This window comes from Corvus brachyrhynchos, unplaced genomic scaffold (genome assembly GCF_000691975.1).
Source record: "Corvus brachyrhynchos isolate BGI_N302 unplaced genomic scaffold, ASM69197v1 scaffold94, whole genome shotgun sequence".
Lineage (NCBI taxonomy): Eukaryota > Metazoa > Chordata > Aves > Passeriformes > Corvidae > Corvus > Corvus brachyrhynchos.
The window spans coordinates 11,175,654-11,192,203 of record NW_008238330.1 but is presented as its reverse complement, the minus strand read 5'-3'; the positions used below and the strand labels follow the sequence as shown (position 1 = coordinate 11,192,203).

The window sequence follows — 16,550 nt, the reverse complement described above, 5'->3', positions numbered from 1 at the left end:
AGAAAGCAACCTGGTTTTAAACTATCTACTGTTAATTTAAGTAATGTTGCAAATGTTGGTAATGGACTCCCAAGACTATACTGTGTTGGTGATTCTTTTATACGCTTAAATTTAAACCACTGTGCGGAAAATTTCTGAACGAACTCCATTCAGCTATTCTTCAATGAGAGTCAGTGAACTAATGCTGACACTTGGAAGGTCCCAATCCTCTTGTGCCTGTGATGAGGAGACAAGACATCCCTCAGTGGGAGATGTTACTCTTTGCAGTGAAGGATACTGTCTTTCCAAACATCCTTACTCCTTCTCTTACAAAACCTTCAAAAGAGAGCAAAAAGCAAACAGTGCAACCATTTATGCCACACACCAGCAAAGGGAAGTGGAGGCGACTAAATGAAGGCAACCATTGTAGAACCAAAATTTGGACAGTACGTGGCACAAGCTATTCAGAGAAAGAACTGAAGGTGTCAGGAGAGCTTCATGTACCCTAAGGCAAGACAAATGATAGCAGTTGCTTTCTCTGGGACAGTCCTTGCACACCAGGACATTGGGTAGGCCTGTAAGGAAAGGGCTAGAGAGCTTGTGTTGCTTGCAGCCTAGCTTGTGTTAGCAGTAACATGTTCTTTTGCATCCCCTGCACTTCTTTGGTTTCTCTCTTCTTCTTTCCTGTTCAGCTGCTGCAACAAATTGCACAGTTTGTAAATAACAAAGGAGGCACCACAGTCTAAAGGATGGGGCAAAACCCCCAATCAATAGCAGGCAGCTTTATATCCTTCATTGTCTCTTTCTGATGCCTCAAGAAAAACAAATCAGTTTTATGTGAACTGAGTCTCCTCCCACATGAAAGGCTACATTATTCCTGCCATCCCCCTAGGCAAGAAGACAGGATGGTTTTGTTTTGGTTCTTTTTTCTCTTTCTGTCCCAGAAATACATCCACCATAGGAGAAGAGCTGCTTTTAATCACTATCAGAGATTTCCTCTGGAAACTTGCCCCTGGGGAATGAAGTAGAAATTAAAGCATTTCTTGTTTCCCCAGCCAAGGTCCCCAGCCTCCCCTGTGCTTCTGAGGCTGTACCAATGGCTACCTCCTCACAGGAATTTGCCAAGTGCCTGGTGTGGCTGCACCCCCCACTGAGGCCTCTGCTGCCCTGTCTGCGGCCAGCAGCTGCTGCTGGTGTTGCACACAGTCCTGGGTGAACTGGGCTGTCTCCTGATAAGACTACTCATGGAATTGTCTCCTGGTGTCAATAAACGCCTTGGCCCAATACCAAGAGCTTAAAGGTCTCACAGTCATCTGAAGAGCTACTATATGCAAAGGCCCTCTCTAATAACACCCTGAACTTGTGGGAATGTCAGTGGAGATGGGAAGTACAGCAGGGTTTCTTCCTCCTCTTTCCTTTTGTGTGTGTGCAAATGCACACGTGTCCATTTTTTATGTAATACAGGAACGGATTTTTCCCTTACGTAACTCCTGTGCTGCATGGGGATCCAGGTGATTTCCCCAATTTTTTTCCTCTCAAATCCCTCTGGCTTTATTACCTTGATTAAAAAAAAAAAAAAGTGACATTTTTTTTCTCATTAGTAGAGGATTCCTCCTTTCAGCTGTGATAAGCTTTAATAGTATTTACATTTATATAATCTCAAGCTTCTTCTAGTCCTGTTTAAATATGCTTGATAGATTAATATTAGAACACCTTAAAGACTGCCACTGTTCACAGATATTAAAAACATATATATATTCTTGGAAGAAATCCTAAGACACAATAAACTCAGAGTATTTATTAGTATTTCACTTAAAAAAGATGTCATAAATAGGGACAGACTTACTGTTACTGTGGGGTTTTTTTGTGTCAAGATTATGATGAAGGAGTAGTAATGAAGTTTGGAATGGCGGAAAGTGCTAACAGAAGATTTAGAAACCATAGAATTACAGGATGGAAAAGACCTCTATGATCATCAGGTCAGTTTAGTTCACCACTAAACCATGGTCCATGCAATGGCTGCTTCAGATGTGAATTTGAACAAGAGTATGTCTTTGTGCCATCTTTTTTTGGTGGTCTGTATGAAAACAGGCTAGGTGTCAGAACATAACAGTCTGTGACCATAAGGTAATTTTTATGGAACAAAACCACATAAAGTTATTATCCTGAGGTTGTTCATGATCAGAAAGTCTTCTTAAAACAGAAGACCAGCAAGTTTTCCCAGAATTCAGTCCTCTCAGTCATGGAGAAGCACCTAACACTCTGAAGGAGTCATAATTCAAGATTTGTGAACCTCACCCAAGACATACCACATTCAGAAAAGAAATTCATAAACAACTTATGCCACTTCTGATCAAAAGAAGTGATCTCATTCAGGTAAGGAATTTTCCCTTCTCTTCATACAGAACTGGTTTAACCACTCAGAAGATGCCAGTGCTAGATTCACAGCATTTATCTAAATGATGCCTGATCTCAAACACACATTTCTGAGAAATCTCACAGCCAAGGCAAGCCAGCAAGCTGACTGTAAGCTCAACCGAGGCTGACACTCAAAACTTGGGATAATCAGTACACAGCCCAGGGATGGAACAGTCTTAGAAGGACCACCGCCTCCTGTAAGTAAGCAGTTGACACATATCCATTCTGTCCATCTCAAGTGGTTCTGTAGCAGTTGATAGATTGGTTACAAGACAAAAATATCTTTTAGAGGGGGAGGTTGAAGAATGGGTCAGAATACTCTGTGCTTTCTGAAGGACGAGCTACGTACAATTAAAAGGCAACTTCAGCATCCTTGTCAACTCCTCCAGAGATGAGGTGAGCTGGTGAAATGGTGAGAAGCACTAGCAGTTCACAGATGCCACACAGTCCGTCCTGCTCACCAGCACAAACTATGGCACTCCCACTCTCACTGGGTAATGCAATTATGAAAACTTGTGCTGCTGATTCCAACCAATACAGGCAATGCTGATGGGCAGAGATGGAGATCTGTGTCACTGGTGTAGCCTGCTTTAAAACCACACAGATTTGCAGCAGAAGCTTAAGCAAAGTTCCTGGATTCCCTATCAATGATGACTGTTCCTTCCAATTCTCTCCCAGTTTCCTGGGAAAGTGAAAAACCCTGGCTGACAATCACTAAGGTGTTTTGATTATCTTTTGACAGAACTAAAGCAGTGTACTGTAGCTGGCTGTAAAGTCTACTGCACAAAAGAAAATATAACCAGAATAAGCTATGCTGCATCTCCTTAGCAACTCAAATAGGGGCGTCAGACCTGAGCTCTGCTCTTTACTCTGGCTTCCACAGCATCTGAGATGAAGTTCCAGGTTTTGGTCCTCATCTTTGACACTCAACACTCACTGTTGTGATGCTTTGTGAAAGAATGTTAATACCAGGGGCTGAAAGATGTAGTTTTACTCCTCTGACTGAAAGGAATGTTACACGGAAAACAGCATTTGCTGGTCTGAGGCTATGAAAGGGTCTCTTCTAGGAACAAAGAACTATGTTTAACCTACCCAACTCCCCACCCACATATAATTACATTTCTCTGATATGGCCTTCCTTATCAGAAATACCTAGCAACACATCTACTTGAAGGCAAAACACCTTCCTTCTCTATAATTTCCTCATGGTTCACTATAACCTCTTTATTCAAAGTAAACACTCCATTGCACATGCTTTTTCTTTAGGGAGACTAAAACTAGAGAAAAGAACTGACAACTGCTAATCACATTACTTAAGGTTGCACAAAGGATGTTGACATAAACTCTGCACTAAGATGTTTTTATGGGGTCCACAGACAATGGCATACACTGCCTTTAGCAGCAATGGTTCTTTCTACAGAATAGAGAAAAATGAGATAGGATGAGGAAGGGACAGGGAGATAGAAAGGGAAATTGCATTCTGGCTCCAGCCAAGTGACATGGCTTCCCACACAATTGACCTCTCTGGTACAACATGTGATTATAGTATTGCTTTCCATAAGTATGTCACCTCCACCACGACCTGCTCAAACTCCTACTGCTTGTTCTTGTCTATCATGCTATTAGTGCTCATCAAATCCTGATTTCATCAGGGGCAAGAGCCATCTAGCATGGGCATTTATATTTTTGTACCACTATTTATCAGCCACTTAAATGACTAACACTTACTATCTTACCCACTCAATCTTGTTTTCCTCTAGAATAGGCTACAAAATAAGGATTAGAAAAGAGGAGAAAGGAAACTGAATCCCCCATTGGTAATTGTGTCCCATGAGAATTATCTGTACCAACAGCAGGGTTTTGCAGGTGCAAACTCACAGAACGACTACACAGCCACAACAGAAAGAGAGGAACAAGGAAGAAAAAAAGGCAAAATGCCTTAGGTGTGTGGAGGAAGACTGCAAGTAAAAGGTTATAGGTAAAAGACAACCTGCACAGTGGCAAATGGCAGGCCCATTGAAAGAGTAAGATTCAGGCACTTACAGCATAGGGCAACATTAAAACGTTTCTGGACAGCACTCTGATGTTACAGTGACAGCCTAGAACAAGAACTTACAAATGGCTGTATTAACTTTTTATGCCTGTGAAAGAATAATTATCCTTTTTGCTAGCTGAGGATGAAAAAAAGCACACTGTTTCTCCATCATAATAAAGAATACATGGTTTATCCTGCAGAGCCCTTCCTGGCACTCTGGACCAGAGTTGTTGTCTTGGCCAACAAGCTGTCTCCTGGGAAGGACCGTAATATGGTTTTAAGACATTTACATTGAAAATACACATCCTTTTCCACTCTCACACAATCCCTTACTGAGCCACAGGTATTTGTATACAAATTTGGAGTGTTCTCACATCACCGGCCTTGTTAATGTTTTTAATTCTGGGATTTGTTTACCTCTTTATTTCCACTTAAATTTTATTTGATAAAAGTTTTGATCCTCTGACTTGATTTGAGAGAGCAAAACAGGATTTTATTTATACTCAGGTTGTGTTCAGAAGTTATTTATAATGGGCTAATACACGAAACATATCAGCAGTATTTTACACCCATGAGCAGCATTTGCCAAGCTTTCGGGTATTCTAAGAACTTCAATAGAAAACATCTAGAAGAGCCATAAACGTTTCTTGACATATGGCATAGGCTGACTGCTTACCATTTATCAAACACCTTCTGACTCTGTGTTATATTTTTACTAACATGTTATAAACAGAACCTTGATATAAAGCCCAGATAAAGCTTATTAGGCATTTGTGTTTGGGGTTGAGATCACAACAACAGTGGAACAATGAATACAAATTATCTGCAGGATCAACATTTTTAACTCCCCCTCACAGAATTTATCAAAACTAACACCTTTAGAAGTAAGTAATAATAGAAAATGACAATTTATGGAATTAGATATGCTAAATCACTTATCATATTAAATAATTACTATCAACTGCAATTTGAAAAGATCAGGCTGACATAAAGAAGTGAAATTATTGATAAGCTAACAATTTCATTTTCCCTTAGGACTGTAAATCATGAAATATTTATAAAACCAGTTAGCTTCATCATGATGGATTCTAGTTAAAGCTGGCAGCAATGAATGCAGCACACATGAAATGGAGAAAGACGGAGAATGACCCTCACCCAATAGAGGCCTTTAGGCCAGCAGGGAAATGCTTTGAATAGCCAGAATGGGCATCTGCTTTGCAGCACAGCACCTCATGGAAACCATGTGCTCGGGCTCAAAGGAAATAAATCTCAGTGGAAAGAAATGCCTGTGGAATTGGAACTAGAAAAAGACCTTAAGTATTTCAGGCATGAAAGTACAGGAACAAATGCTTTTTTACATTTTCAGATTATCATGTCCAGGTAACAGTAAAACCTATGGGAGAGATCAACACAACAACTAAATTCTGGGAGATGATGAGGCAATGCCACCTGCTTTATGACAGGACTGTCTGGGGAATATTGCTCTACAGAGCTTACATATTGAGATTGCTTGGGTGGTTTCCACTCACCTGTCTTCCCTCCATAGCTCCTCGCATTTCCTTGAAAGTCGAGCTAAATTCTCCAATGAAGTCATGCTTTCCATTGGAATCCCAGTCCCAAACTATGCACTGGGGAGACAAAGGGGAAAAGAACAAAACAGCACATTTTTCAGAAGACAGAAAAGAAGTTTTATTGAAAAACGTTACAGGAAAAATTATGATATAAACTGGCTGGAGTGTTTTATCTAAAAGGAAATCACAAGGCATATTCTTGTTTCTGATCAAAAGAAACTGGCAAGTGGAATCTCAACACAGCTTGCTGCTGATAGCTCTGTGTTATGGAGTTTGCCTAATGAAAACAAGCTCATGTATTTCAGAAAGAAAGGATTTCTTGTCTACATCTTTTTGTCAGGTGTGAAAATACAGGATTATGTGTACTTGCATATTCATGGTCAAATGGTGTTGTGACTTACCTCACTGACATGTTTTACAAATATAAATTAATATTCAAAACTCTGGTTGCCTTGGGCAAACATTACCTTTCTCATTTTTACAGTCAGTGAAGGTGAGACAATAGTTACAGACAATTTTCTGAAATGGCTTTGAAACTATAAACATCAGTGTTTGGTGCCCGTATCTTGGCTGTTTCCCAGTGTTGCTCAACAGTGACTATTCAAACCAAACCTCATTGGTAGTCTTTCCTAAATTCATGCATAAAGATGAATATCTCAATGAGTTTGAGCTTTGAGAATTTTATTTTACAGGTTTTGCTAAATACAACTCAGCTAGCCAAGACTGAAGCACATACCAATAACAACAGGCTTTGCTAAATTGTAATTTTAAAACTGCTCCAAAGACAACAAAGGGGCTCAAAACTTTAAACAACAAAATCCCAAATTCAGCCTTATGTTCTCTCTAGATAAAGGTCAAATACATTGACTGAATCAGGAGGCCTTTACTGAAAATGTCCTGCTAAAAAGTATCTTTTAGGTATTTTTTTAAAGCAGAAATGCATCAAAGCCATCTGCACTGTCACATGAGGAGTGCACTGATGTATCGCTATCAGGTGGTTCTGAGGGTAACAACAGCAGGTTTTATCCAGCTTCTTTGTCTCAGCAAGGCTCACTACTTTTGACCCAGTGCTGGTGCTCAGACAACACGAGAGGAAGAGCAAGGTTTGCTCCTCAAAGACTCCTCAAACCATTTGAAGTTTTCTTGGTCCATAAGGGGCACTGGGTTCACTCAGAAGGAAAGTGAAATCAGTAGATGTCGACTGGATTTTGAGTTTTAAATATTTCCAAAAAAGCACCTTATTAAAACAGACTTCCCTGTCTACCAGTTATGCTCTTTAACCAGCCCAAATAATCCAGTCAAAGCTGGTAGGTGAACAATCCCTTTTGAGGCTGGGTAAAGACTCTAGAAAGCTTGAGAATTGGACCATCCCATCATCTGCTATTTTACTTGCTTTTTTTTTTTTTTTACTCAGGAATCCCAGAATAAAGGAAGCTCTCCAGATCAAAATATGAAAATATTTTGCTCTAAGACTTGGAGATACTTTTTTAGCAGCTTTGACATTGAGGGGGTGGACTGAGGGAAAAAAGGGGCAGTTCCTGTGTGTTTGTTTATAGGCTAAATTTTATACAAAAGTAATCAAATGAAAGTGGGTTTCTGATTCTGAAAGTGGTAATGCTGCCTGGAAAAAAACTAGACAGAGTATTTTCAACACTAACAGTCCTGGAGTATTCTTTTGGATTAAATCTTCCCTAAAAATTACTCTCTGTTTATTATCAACAGAAATTTTTAGATGAGTTGGTAACAAGAAAAAAAATCCAAGAAAAACTAATTTAATTTACAAAAAAATCCCTGAAACCAATTTTGTTTCATAGAGATTGAAACAGCTTCATTTTAATTTTTCTGTGAAATTTCTTGCTAATATAAAATGCTCATTTTTAATCTAAATTACTTTATAAATATTTAATGAAAAAATGGATTTCACAGATGAAGCATGACTTAAAATTATTTTTTTCTCCGCAATGGTTGCAAAAGTTATTTAAGATCCTAAAAGTAATACTAAGTAAAAAGATTTGTCAAAATGCCATAGCAAAATTGTTATAAATGTGCAAAGAGTGAAGTTTTAGTAATGCTGGAAACTTTTAAAACAATATTTTTGAAAAGATTACTATTTCACGAAGAAAAATTAAAAAAAGAACCCTTATTATGAAATTATCCAATCAGATTTACTTTTCAGGTTCCCTCTTAAACTCAACTGGAGCATAAATATACAAATAAACCCAAGGTTATCAGAGTCCTCCAGGAAAAGGCACTTTGAAAAATTTCTATTAGGGTGCTGACTCTCAGGAAGAGGGAAAAGCTCTGAGTGCTTATTTGTGGTTAGAACTTTGAGTGGAGACAAGCAAAGTTAAATTACATATAAAATGTCCACTCCACAGGGACCCAATTGCTTTTTCTTTCAAGCTAGAGGTTTTCTAACTTTAGGTTTCAGAAAGCCAGATGGTACTTTAATCTTCATATTGGCTCCATGGAAAAGGCAAACAATTACAGTATTATCTCGGTGCCATTTGTTCAATTACAGCTAAGGGAGAAAGGGGATTCCTGCAAGTACATCCATTATGACTTCTTTTTTTCCCTGAGTTTCACATCTGGCCATAGAAGTTAATTGTTACTGTCTGAAAAACATGTTGTACACAGTGATGAATATGCTTTTCAAATGCATGTGAAAAGCATTGCTGAAACACATAAATACTGTGGTCCAGACATTTTTATAAAAACCCAAACAGATCGAACAAGCAGGGAAGGATCTTTGCAAGTAACCCATAATCAGGTAAAGACCAGAGGTGATAACCAAAGTATTGTTTCCCTGTGAAATACTTTAAAGGGTTTTTTGGTCCCTCTCTTTTTTTTTTTTTTAAGAAGGCCCTATGTGCTTTTCAAATCAAATCTTCCACAACGTAAATCATCCTTTATCTTTAGGCAAACCTTAATGTATTCTTTGGGTCTGTACTCTTGGAGGTTGCTTAAGTACATGATTAACAGCATATTTACACTCTATTAAAAGTCTCATTAATTTCAGGAGGCTTTCCATACACTTAATTTTGAATGCTGGTAAGTCAGTGTTCAGATAACTGGTGAAAGAATTCAGTCTCCTACCTACTGCTTGCAAGCTCAAATATGAGGACTAAAAAACCTCTGCTAATGCTGCATGGTAATGGAATAGCACTGACTGGAATGGTGGAGAACATCTTTCACCCCTGCATGACCTTATCTTCCTCTCCAAAATACCTGCTGAGTGCAGGGACAGGAAACACTGTGCTGTCCTTAGTAGAGCTAACTGGTAGACTCAGTGAAGATGACATCAGAGGATCACTTTTGGGTATCCACATCTTCATTCCTTCAGCTTTTCTTTTAAATAGTGCAAAATGAAACATTTCGTTCCAGGTGAAATGGAACCTTTCACTGAAGAAAGGTCCATTTCAAAAAGAAAAAGATGTCTCAGGTGGATGCTGATGGAAATTTTCCCTGATTTAATTTCAGTTTTTTCACCAAGATTAGATTTTGCCAATACTCTCGCTACAAAAGGCATTCAAGAAAGATAGCATTGGCACTGGAGCTACAACAGCACAGGCTTCTCTGGCTGATTTTCCTAATGCTTCCCAGAAGATGACAGCTAGATTAATCTTGCTACCTCTGCATGAGCAAGAACTCACTTGAAAGATTTCTGACTTTATTGAGACTTTTTCCAAGCCTTAATACTAGAGCCAACAAAATTCCAGTGCAATTGTCATAAAATAATTCTTCCCATAGTCATCATCCTATCTAGCTTTAAATATAAGAACTAAATAAGAGAAAAGACTGGCTACAGTTAGCATGTTTTTCTGTATGAGTGTCTGCAGATACTGAGGTTATTTTCCCTATACACCTTCTGAGAAATGCTTGAAGTGGTTTGCCCCCATTAGGTTTTCACAATGAGAGAACTATTATATACAGCACCTTTGGGTATGGGTAATGGAGAAATGTGGAACTTAACCTTGCAATTTATGAACAAGCCCAAAACATGCTCTGAAGGTTAGTTTCTAAAAGACTGGCAGTGATTCTCCTGACTAAATCCTATCAGGAGGCAGCTGACAGCCAGACCGTGGAAATGTACTTCTTGAAAATAATCCATTAAGTTTCCCTCAGCTAGCCAGACACTGCAGATTATAGCATGCACAAAGCCAGTAAAAAAATTGAAAACTCCCAGTCTTGCCAGCCTGAGTTTCTCCAGCTGTGTGTATGTTTGAAGTCCAATTATGAAATCTTGGTACTACCTTGCCACTTAGTTGGAGAGGTAGAGTGTTAAGACAGCCTTCTGGACAACCTAAGATCTTACTTAACTTAAAACACTTGAATAACTTGTGACCAAAAGATACTGGTTTGAGTGGGAGAGAAAACCAAATCCTCGGCCCCCTCTCCAGCTGCTCTATGCCAGCAGAAGTGCCAGACAGCCAGAAAGGCAGCAGCCTAGAGCAGTCAAGTCCTTTGAATAAGAGGCTCCCTACCCTGATCTGGCTCTGATCCAGGTGAGATCCTAGTTCATATATTGCATCAAAAGGGAGATTTTTCTCTGTGTTTTTACTTCAGTATGTGTCCCCTGACACTCAGTAAGGGGTGGAAGGGATACCTTTCAAGGAAGAGAACTCTCTTTGTCCATTAATTGCCTGTAGTCCCCAGCTACGTGTTAGGGTAACAATACTGAATAAGAGTGGCTAAAATTCTGAACAGAAAACTGTTTTGCATGGCTTTTCCTTGCATTTTTGTGAAACAAGGTATCTTGTGGCTAGGAAAGAAGGAGAATGATCATTGTTGGATTTGAATGGAATAAATTACAGACCAGTCAGTCATAAAATTCTTACCAATTAACTCTAAACTAAAATAACACCACAATAATTTTTATAGATAGAGTTTATATGACACTATGTCTCAAAGAAATGAGGTCTTAAGACAACACCAGTGACCTACTCTACTTCCTGTAGCCCTCTGAACTGCAGGTGGTATGAGCTGGCAAAAGGCTACAAACAAATCCTTCTTTGGTTCATCCTCCAGGATCAGTGAAAACTTTAAAAAAACAACCCTAAAACAAAAAAACCCCACCAAACATGGAAAAACCAGACAAAGAAGGTGAAAAAAAATCTCAGAAAAACATTTACTCAGTTGTCAAGGTGATCCTTCTGTAACAGTCTGTCTCTCATCAGGGTTATTAATACTTGATAATGAAGCTGAAATATCCTACTGTACCTCCCTAAATTATACATACCCCCCTTAGAATACTTCAAAAAACATCTTTTTGTAGGAAGACCTTTATCTACTACCTACCCATTCTCCCCACTAGGGTATTAGAAAAACTATGTAAAACCTTCAGCATAAAAGCTAAACACTTCTAGTTATTCTGTTTCTCTAGTCATGATGTTCCAAAGACAAATTCTACATTATAAATATCACAGTATAGAAATTTGGTCTTTTCTGATGTATATGAAATACTCCACTTTTTTTTCCATCCAAGTTGGTCATCACAGTTTTATCTTTTCAGTAGTTGTGCTTCTCCAAAAAGTGAAAATAAACTTTTTAAGTCTCATTTCCAATTTCCTCTGAAGTTGGCCTCCAGTGACAATAGAGGAAAGCAGCTGAAATGAACCAATGTTTCTCGCAAGTCCTTGGTTGAAGTAAAGCCTTCTTCAGAACACCGTAGATAAAATATTTTAACTTCTTCTTCTCAGAGAGATTACCTCAATTCTTCAAACTAAAGTATTCAAAACCCCCTGAACTAACGGAGGAAAAAGAGTTCATACATTATGCTGTTAAAATATGTGCAGCTTCTGTGAAGCTGACGTAGAAGCAACTTTCAAAGTTTTCTTCTTGACTACAGAACCACATTTTTTTTGAAAACCACATCTTCTGTTCTGCTGAATCAGAATGGACTGACACCAGTCCAGGCCAACATCAGGTGAAATACTGGCTCCATTGCAGGCAATGAGACTTTTCATATGAACTTCAACAAGTGCCATGATTTCATTAACACCTTTGTGGCTCCTGTACATAGATGGTGGTAATTGATATGTTAAAAGTTGATAGGGTTTTACTGGACTCAGATCTTTTGCCTACTGAAGGACACTTGAGACATAAACTCATTGATAGCTGCCTCTGGTTAATGGCAGGAAATTCTGCATTTCCTCTGACATGCTGCAGTAATTACAGCAGCCAAGACACTCAAAACACAAAGAAAATAATCTGCCTGTGGATATAAACACATGGGAAATTTGATTTTAAAATTGTTTGACTGGAGAGAAGAGTGAAGGGAAGGAGAATTCTTATTTTCCTACAAAAAGGGGCAGGTCCTCTGATTCAAGACTGAAGTGAGTGAGTCATTTTCATTGACAGCTGTGATATGACACCAGCCTGAGTCTACTTCAGTTCTTGAAAAGTAAAAACAGAGACTGTTTACAGAACCACTTTCACTGAACCAGTCTCTCTACACCAGCACTAGAGATTTAAGTACATCAGCAGTGGCTCAGCGGTGACGGGAATCCTCACAGTTGGATGTTGCCCCTTCTTGACAGCTCACAGCACGTAAGAATCGTCAGGGTCATTTCAAAACCAATTACTTAAAACCACAGCTTGTTGATTACCTTTATTTGTACTACAAGGGTGCCTAGGAGCCTCAAACACAGATCTTTCAGTGCTGACTAATGAAGCCCACTGATACTTCTCTGGAACAGAGAAATATGCTACAGTAAGTTACACTATGTGAGGGAGAACTTATAACTGGATTTTCAATGACTCTCTAGGTTTTTCATGGTGAAAACATAAATAAGCTTCTACTTAACAGTCACAGTTAGGTCTATGCAACAACATCCTCAGTATATATATACAAGCAATGATGCAGTTACTAAGGAGGTTCAGCATGGGCACAAATGCATGCACCCTTCCATTTCTGCAGATGAGACTTAACATACAGATGTCTAGTTGTATTATACTTTCTTTATATTAAGGCCAAATAACTCCATGTTAATAACAATTTTTTTTTGGTGTGTGTGTATTTCCCATCCAAAACACCCATAGCAACTTAATATGCAACACAGAAATCGGGCAAGTTTTTTATTATCCTGCTTGTGGTCATGAAGACTTGGTTGTCCAACAAATGAGAGAGCAGGCTGGAGCATTTTTAAAGTAAGTATAAAATGGTGACTTTCCATCTCAATCAACCAGATTCAAGCTTTTCAGTCTGTCTTTGGCCTCGTAGTCCACAACATAATGTGCAACTTTTTTCAATTACGATAAACCAATAGCAAAATATAGTAACAGCAAAAACTTCTGCAAATACTCCTCTGAGGCTCCTGTTGTGAGATTATCAATATGCCTCCGGTAGTTTTCTCCATGAATATCCCTTCTTTTAGTTTGCAATCTGTTCTGTCCTTATGCAAAAGAATCTGTCTTTCTAAACTTCTGTGAGAGGTGATAAACTAGCGTACTGACCCAGCAGTGCCTCTTCTCATCAGATGTATCTGAGATTTCTGCTCACTGAAGTAACTAACAATTCCCTACATAGCAAAAAAAGGGCATTACTCATTGGCAGGCCTCTCTGGTGTACCTTTTGGAGAAGCTGCAAACACAGCAGTGAAATTTAGCATAATTCATGGCTGCATATCTAAAAGCTCTCAGACAGAACAAGACTCTATCCAGTTCCCACTATCTACTTTCAGTTCCTAAAAAAAGCTTTATCTTGCACTCTGAAAGGCAGCAGATAAAAATCAGCCATTGCCTAGTATGTCAAGCAGGAAAGGAAGATGATGATACTTGGCAGAAAGAGTACAAAATGCTCTTCCCCACCAGAGCATCAATCTGTCCCCAAACACCACTTGTAATATTGATGAGTGTTTATAGAAAGTAACTGATTACACTGTTCGTTCTGTTGTCAATCAGTGGGGGAGTTAATTACACATCTCTTGGATATCATTCCAAAAGAATAACCTGGCAAACAGGATTTGGTTTAATGGCCCCAAACTGACCACTCAGTTCAGTGGATGGTAACACAGTGAGGGTGGGTCCTCCCAATTACAAGTAATTTCTAAAATGAAGACCAGCAGACATTTCAAACATAGAAAGATTTTAGTATCAAGTGGACAAGAAATCAATTAAGAAACATGAAGCAATTCTAAATGTTTATTAAAGTAATATTCTAAACCATGTTTCTTATGGAAAATCAAGAGATACAGGTAGAGACAGAGCATAGGCCATTATAACTAAAATGGCTAAAGTAACAGAAGGGGCCAATGTTAAAGGTTAAACCTAAGCTTTATTAAAGGGTAAAGGTCTGAGAATAAAGGTCACAGTTCCTTATCTCATAGTCATATATTTGATTTTTTAAATCCTTGTGAAATTTCTACTGAATACTTTGCACTTCTCTCAGCAGTCATCTCAGAGTGTAAATGGCCTCATTTCTGGGGTGGGTGTTTTGTTGGGTTTTTTTGTTAATTTTTTGTTTGTTCTTCTCATATTCTCAGCTTCAGTTAGTGCTTTCACACAAATGCACTGCTGCTTCAAGGTGAGCCCTCCATATATCTTCTCTCAATTAGTGCACAGAGCACATAATTAGAAACAAAACCACCAGCCTTTTTCAGCACTGTTTTTAAGAGTTTTATTTTATTTCCTCTGCTGTGTTTAGTGTTGAATTCGTCTCCTGTACAGACACTGAAAGCATCTCCATGAAGAACCTAAATCCCTGCAATGCCACAAGCACCCGAGGCAAAATATTATTGAAGAATTCCAGTGAAGAGTTAAATTAAGATCATGACATGGTGTCTGGATCTTCCAAAAAAGATTATGTATCAGCTAAACAGCGGATATTTTCCTGTTTCTTGGGAGCGCATGAACCTGCTAAAACTCTGAAATGCCAACACTTGACAAAAGCCATCTTTTTTATGTAACTGCTCAGATCTTTGTGGGTTTTTTGTACACATACAATAACCTGGTTTCTGATTTTTGTTCTTGTACTGAGTAGAAAATAACACTTTAACAGAATACTTTAGAATACCTGTTTAAATCTATGCAGACTTCCTTTTCCTGTTTGTATTCCCCTTGTATCCATTCAAGTGTTTAATAAGTGCTCTCCATAACTATGAGTTTTTAGTAGCTGCTCTATATTTTCCGGGTTTATCTCTTTCAATAATGATGGATGTGACACTTTGTATAAACAAGCATGTTGTATGGTGGGGTGGGAACCTGAGGGTGAGCTCCCTGGGAAAGCTGGCACAGGAGCAGGGAGCTCTTGCATTTGCCAATCAGGCTTGTTTCCAACATCTCAGGAAGAAACAGGCTGAAAACCCGACGTGCTTGGCATCCTGGTTCTCCTAGATGATTGGCAAACCTGAAGGTGTGGCCATATATGAATACAACAGTCTCTTCCGTAAAAATATTTTATAAAGACAGAGGCATGGAAGGAAGGAGAAAAACAGTGGCAGAAAATTTGCTGCGGAAAATAGAACCACTGAGGTTTCCACATAGGTGAAATAATCTAGAAATTAGATGAAAGCTTAAGCCTAATGAGGTAATTGAGTGCTTTGCTGTAGCATCTAGGGAGGCGAGATTCTTCCCCTATGAAGAGGATGAAACACAGTGAAATACACATATATATTATAATGTAACATATTATAATTCTATATTAATGAAAGTATATAGAATTAATTTATCAAATATGGTGTATATATAGTATACGCATATTATATAATATATATGTAATCCAAATCGACAATTAAAATAGTATATTGATCTTGCTTTATATGAGTCCTTCCCTGCTTTTTATCAAAGAAACATGATTCCTTATGAGCCCTGGCTCATAAGGAAACTCAGCTACATACACTGGAACTAAAAGAAGGAATCTGATAGCTTTCTGTGAGCGCAACAATATTACTAAGACACAAATAGTCTGCTGCACACAGAATGCTCCAGAAAGTAGTTGCCTTAAATCACTATTGTGATTTTCTTTTGCCAAATATACAAAGCAAAGCATGTGCAAACAGTAATTAATTTGATTAATTTTGTCTCCCTTCCTCTTCTGAACCATCTACAAATAGATGATGATTTTTGTGAAATTATATATTTATTTTGAAGAGTTTCTCTGCTTATCCTGTTTCTCACTCAAGAACAATATGCTGTGACTTAAGTGAAGGTTCGAGGTTTGGTACTAAATAACCTCAAAAAAATTCTGACATATTCACAACACAGCAAAATTAAGAGACCAAAATGCCCAGAATCAGCGATAGGAAGCCCAACATTAAGATTTTCAGGAAGGAAACACCCATTCAAATTCTGTTTCTTGGCATGTTTTCCAGTGACAATAAGAGGTGATGTTGTTTAATGTCAAGTTTATCTTTGGGATTTCTCTTTTACTGTTGAATTATTGGATTTCTAACAGATATTTGGCAGTTTTGAAAACGATCCTGTATCCAACAACCTTTGTTTTCTTCCAAATAAGCCAACAAAGAAACTGACACATGGCTATCATCAGTGGCATCTGAACGAGGTAGCAGAGATATACCTTCATCCTAGCCCAAAGAGACAAGATTTTG

The 16,550-nt window shown here is 38.4% G+C and overlaps 1 protein-coding gene across 1 annotated transcript in view; it reads right to left on the bottom strand.

The window, feature by feature from the left end:
* Positions 1-16,550, bottom strand: part of CPNE4 (copine 4) — a 188,893-nt gene that overhangs the window by 48,643 nt on the left and 123,700 nt on the right. The window contains exon 8 of the mRNA XM_008633911.2: positions 5,962-6,060. Within this exon, the coding sequence (XP_008632133.1) occupies positions 5,962-6,060 (99 nt within the window). The remainder of the gene's footprint in view (positions 1-5,961; positions 6,061-16,550) is intronic.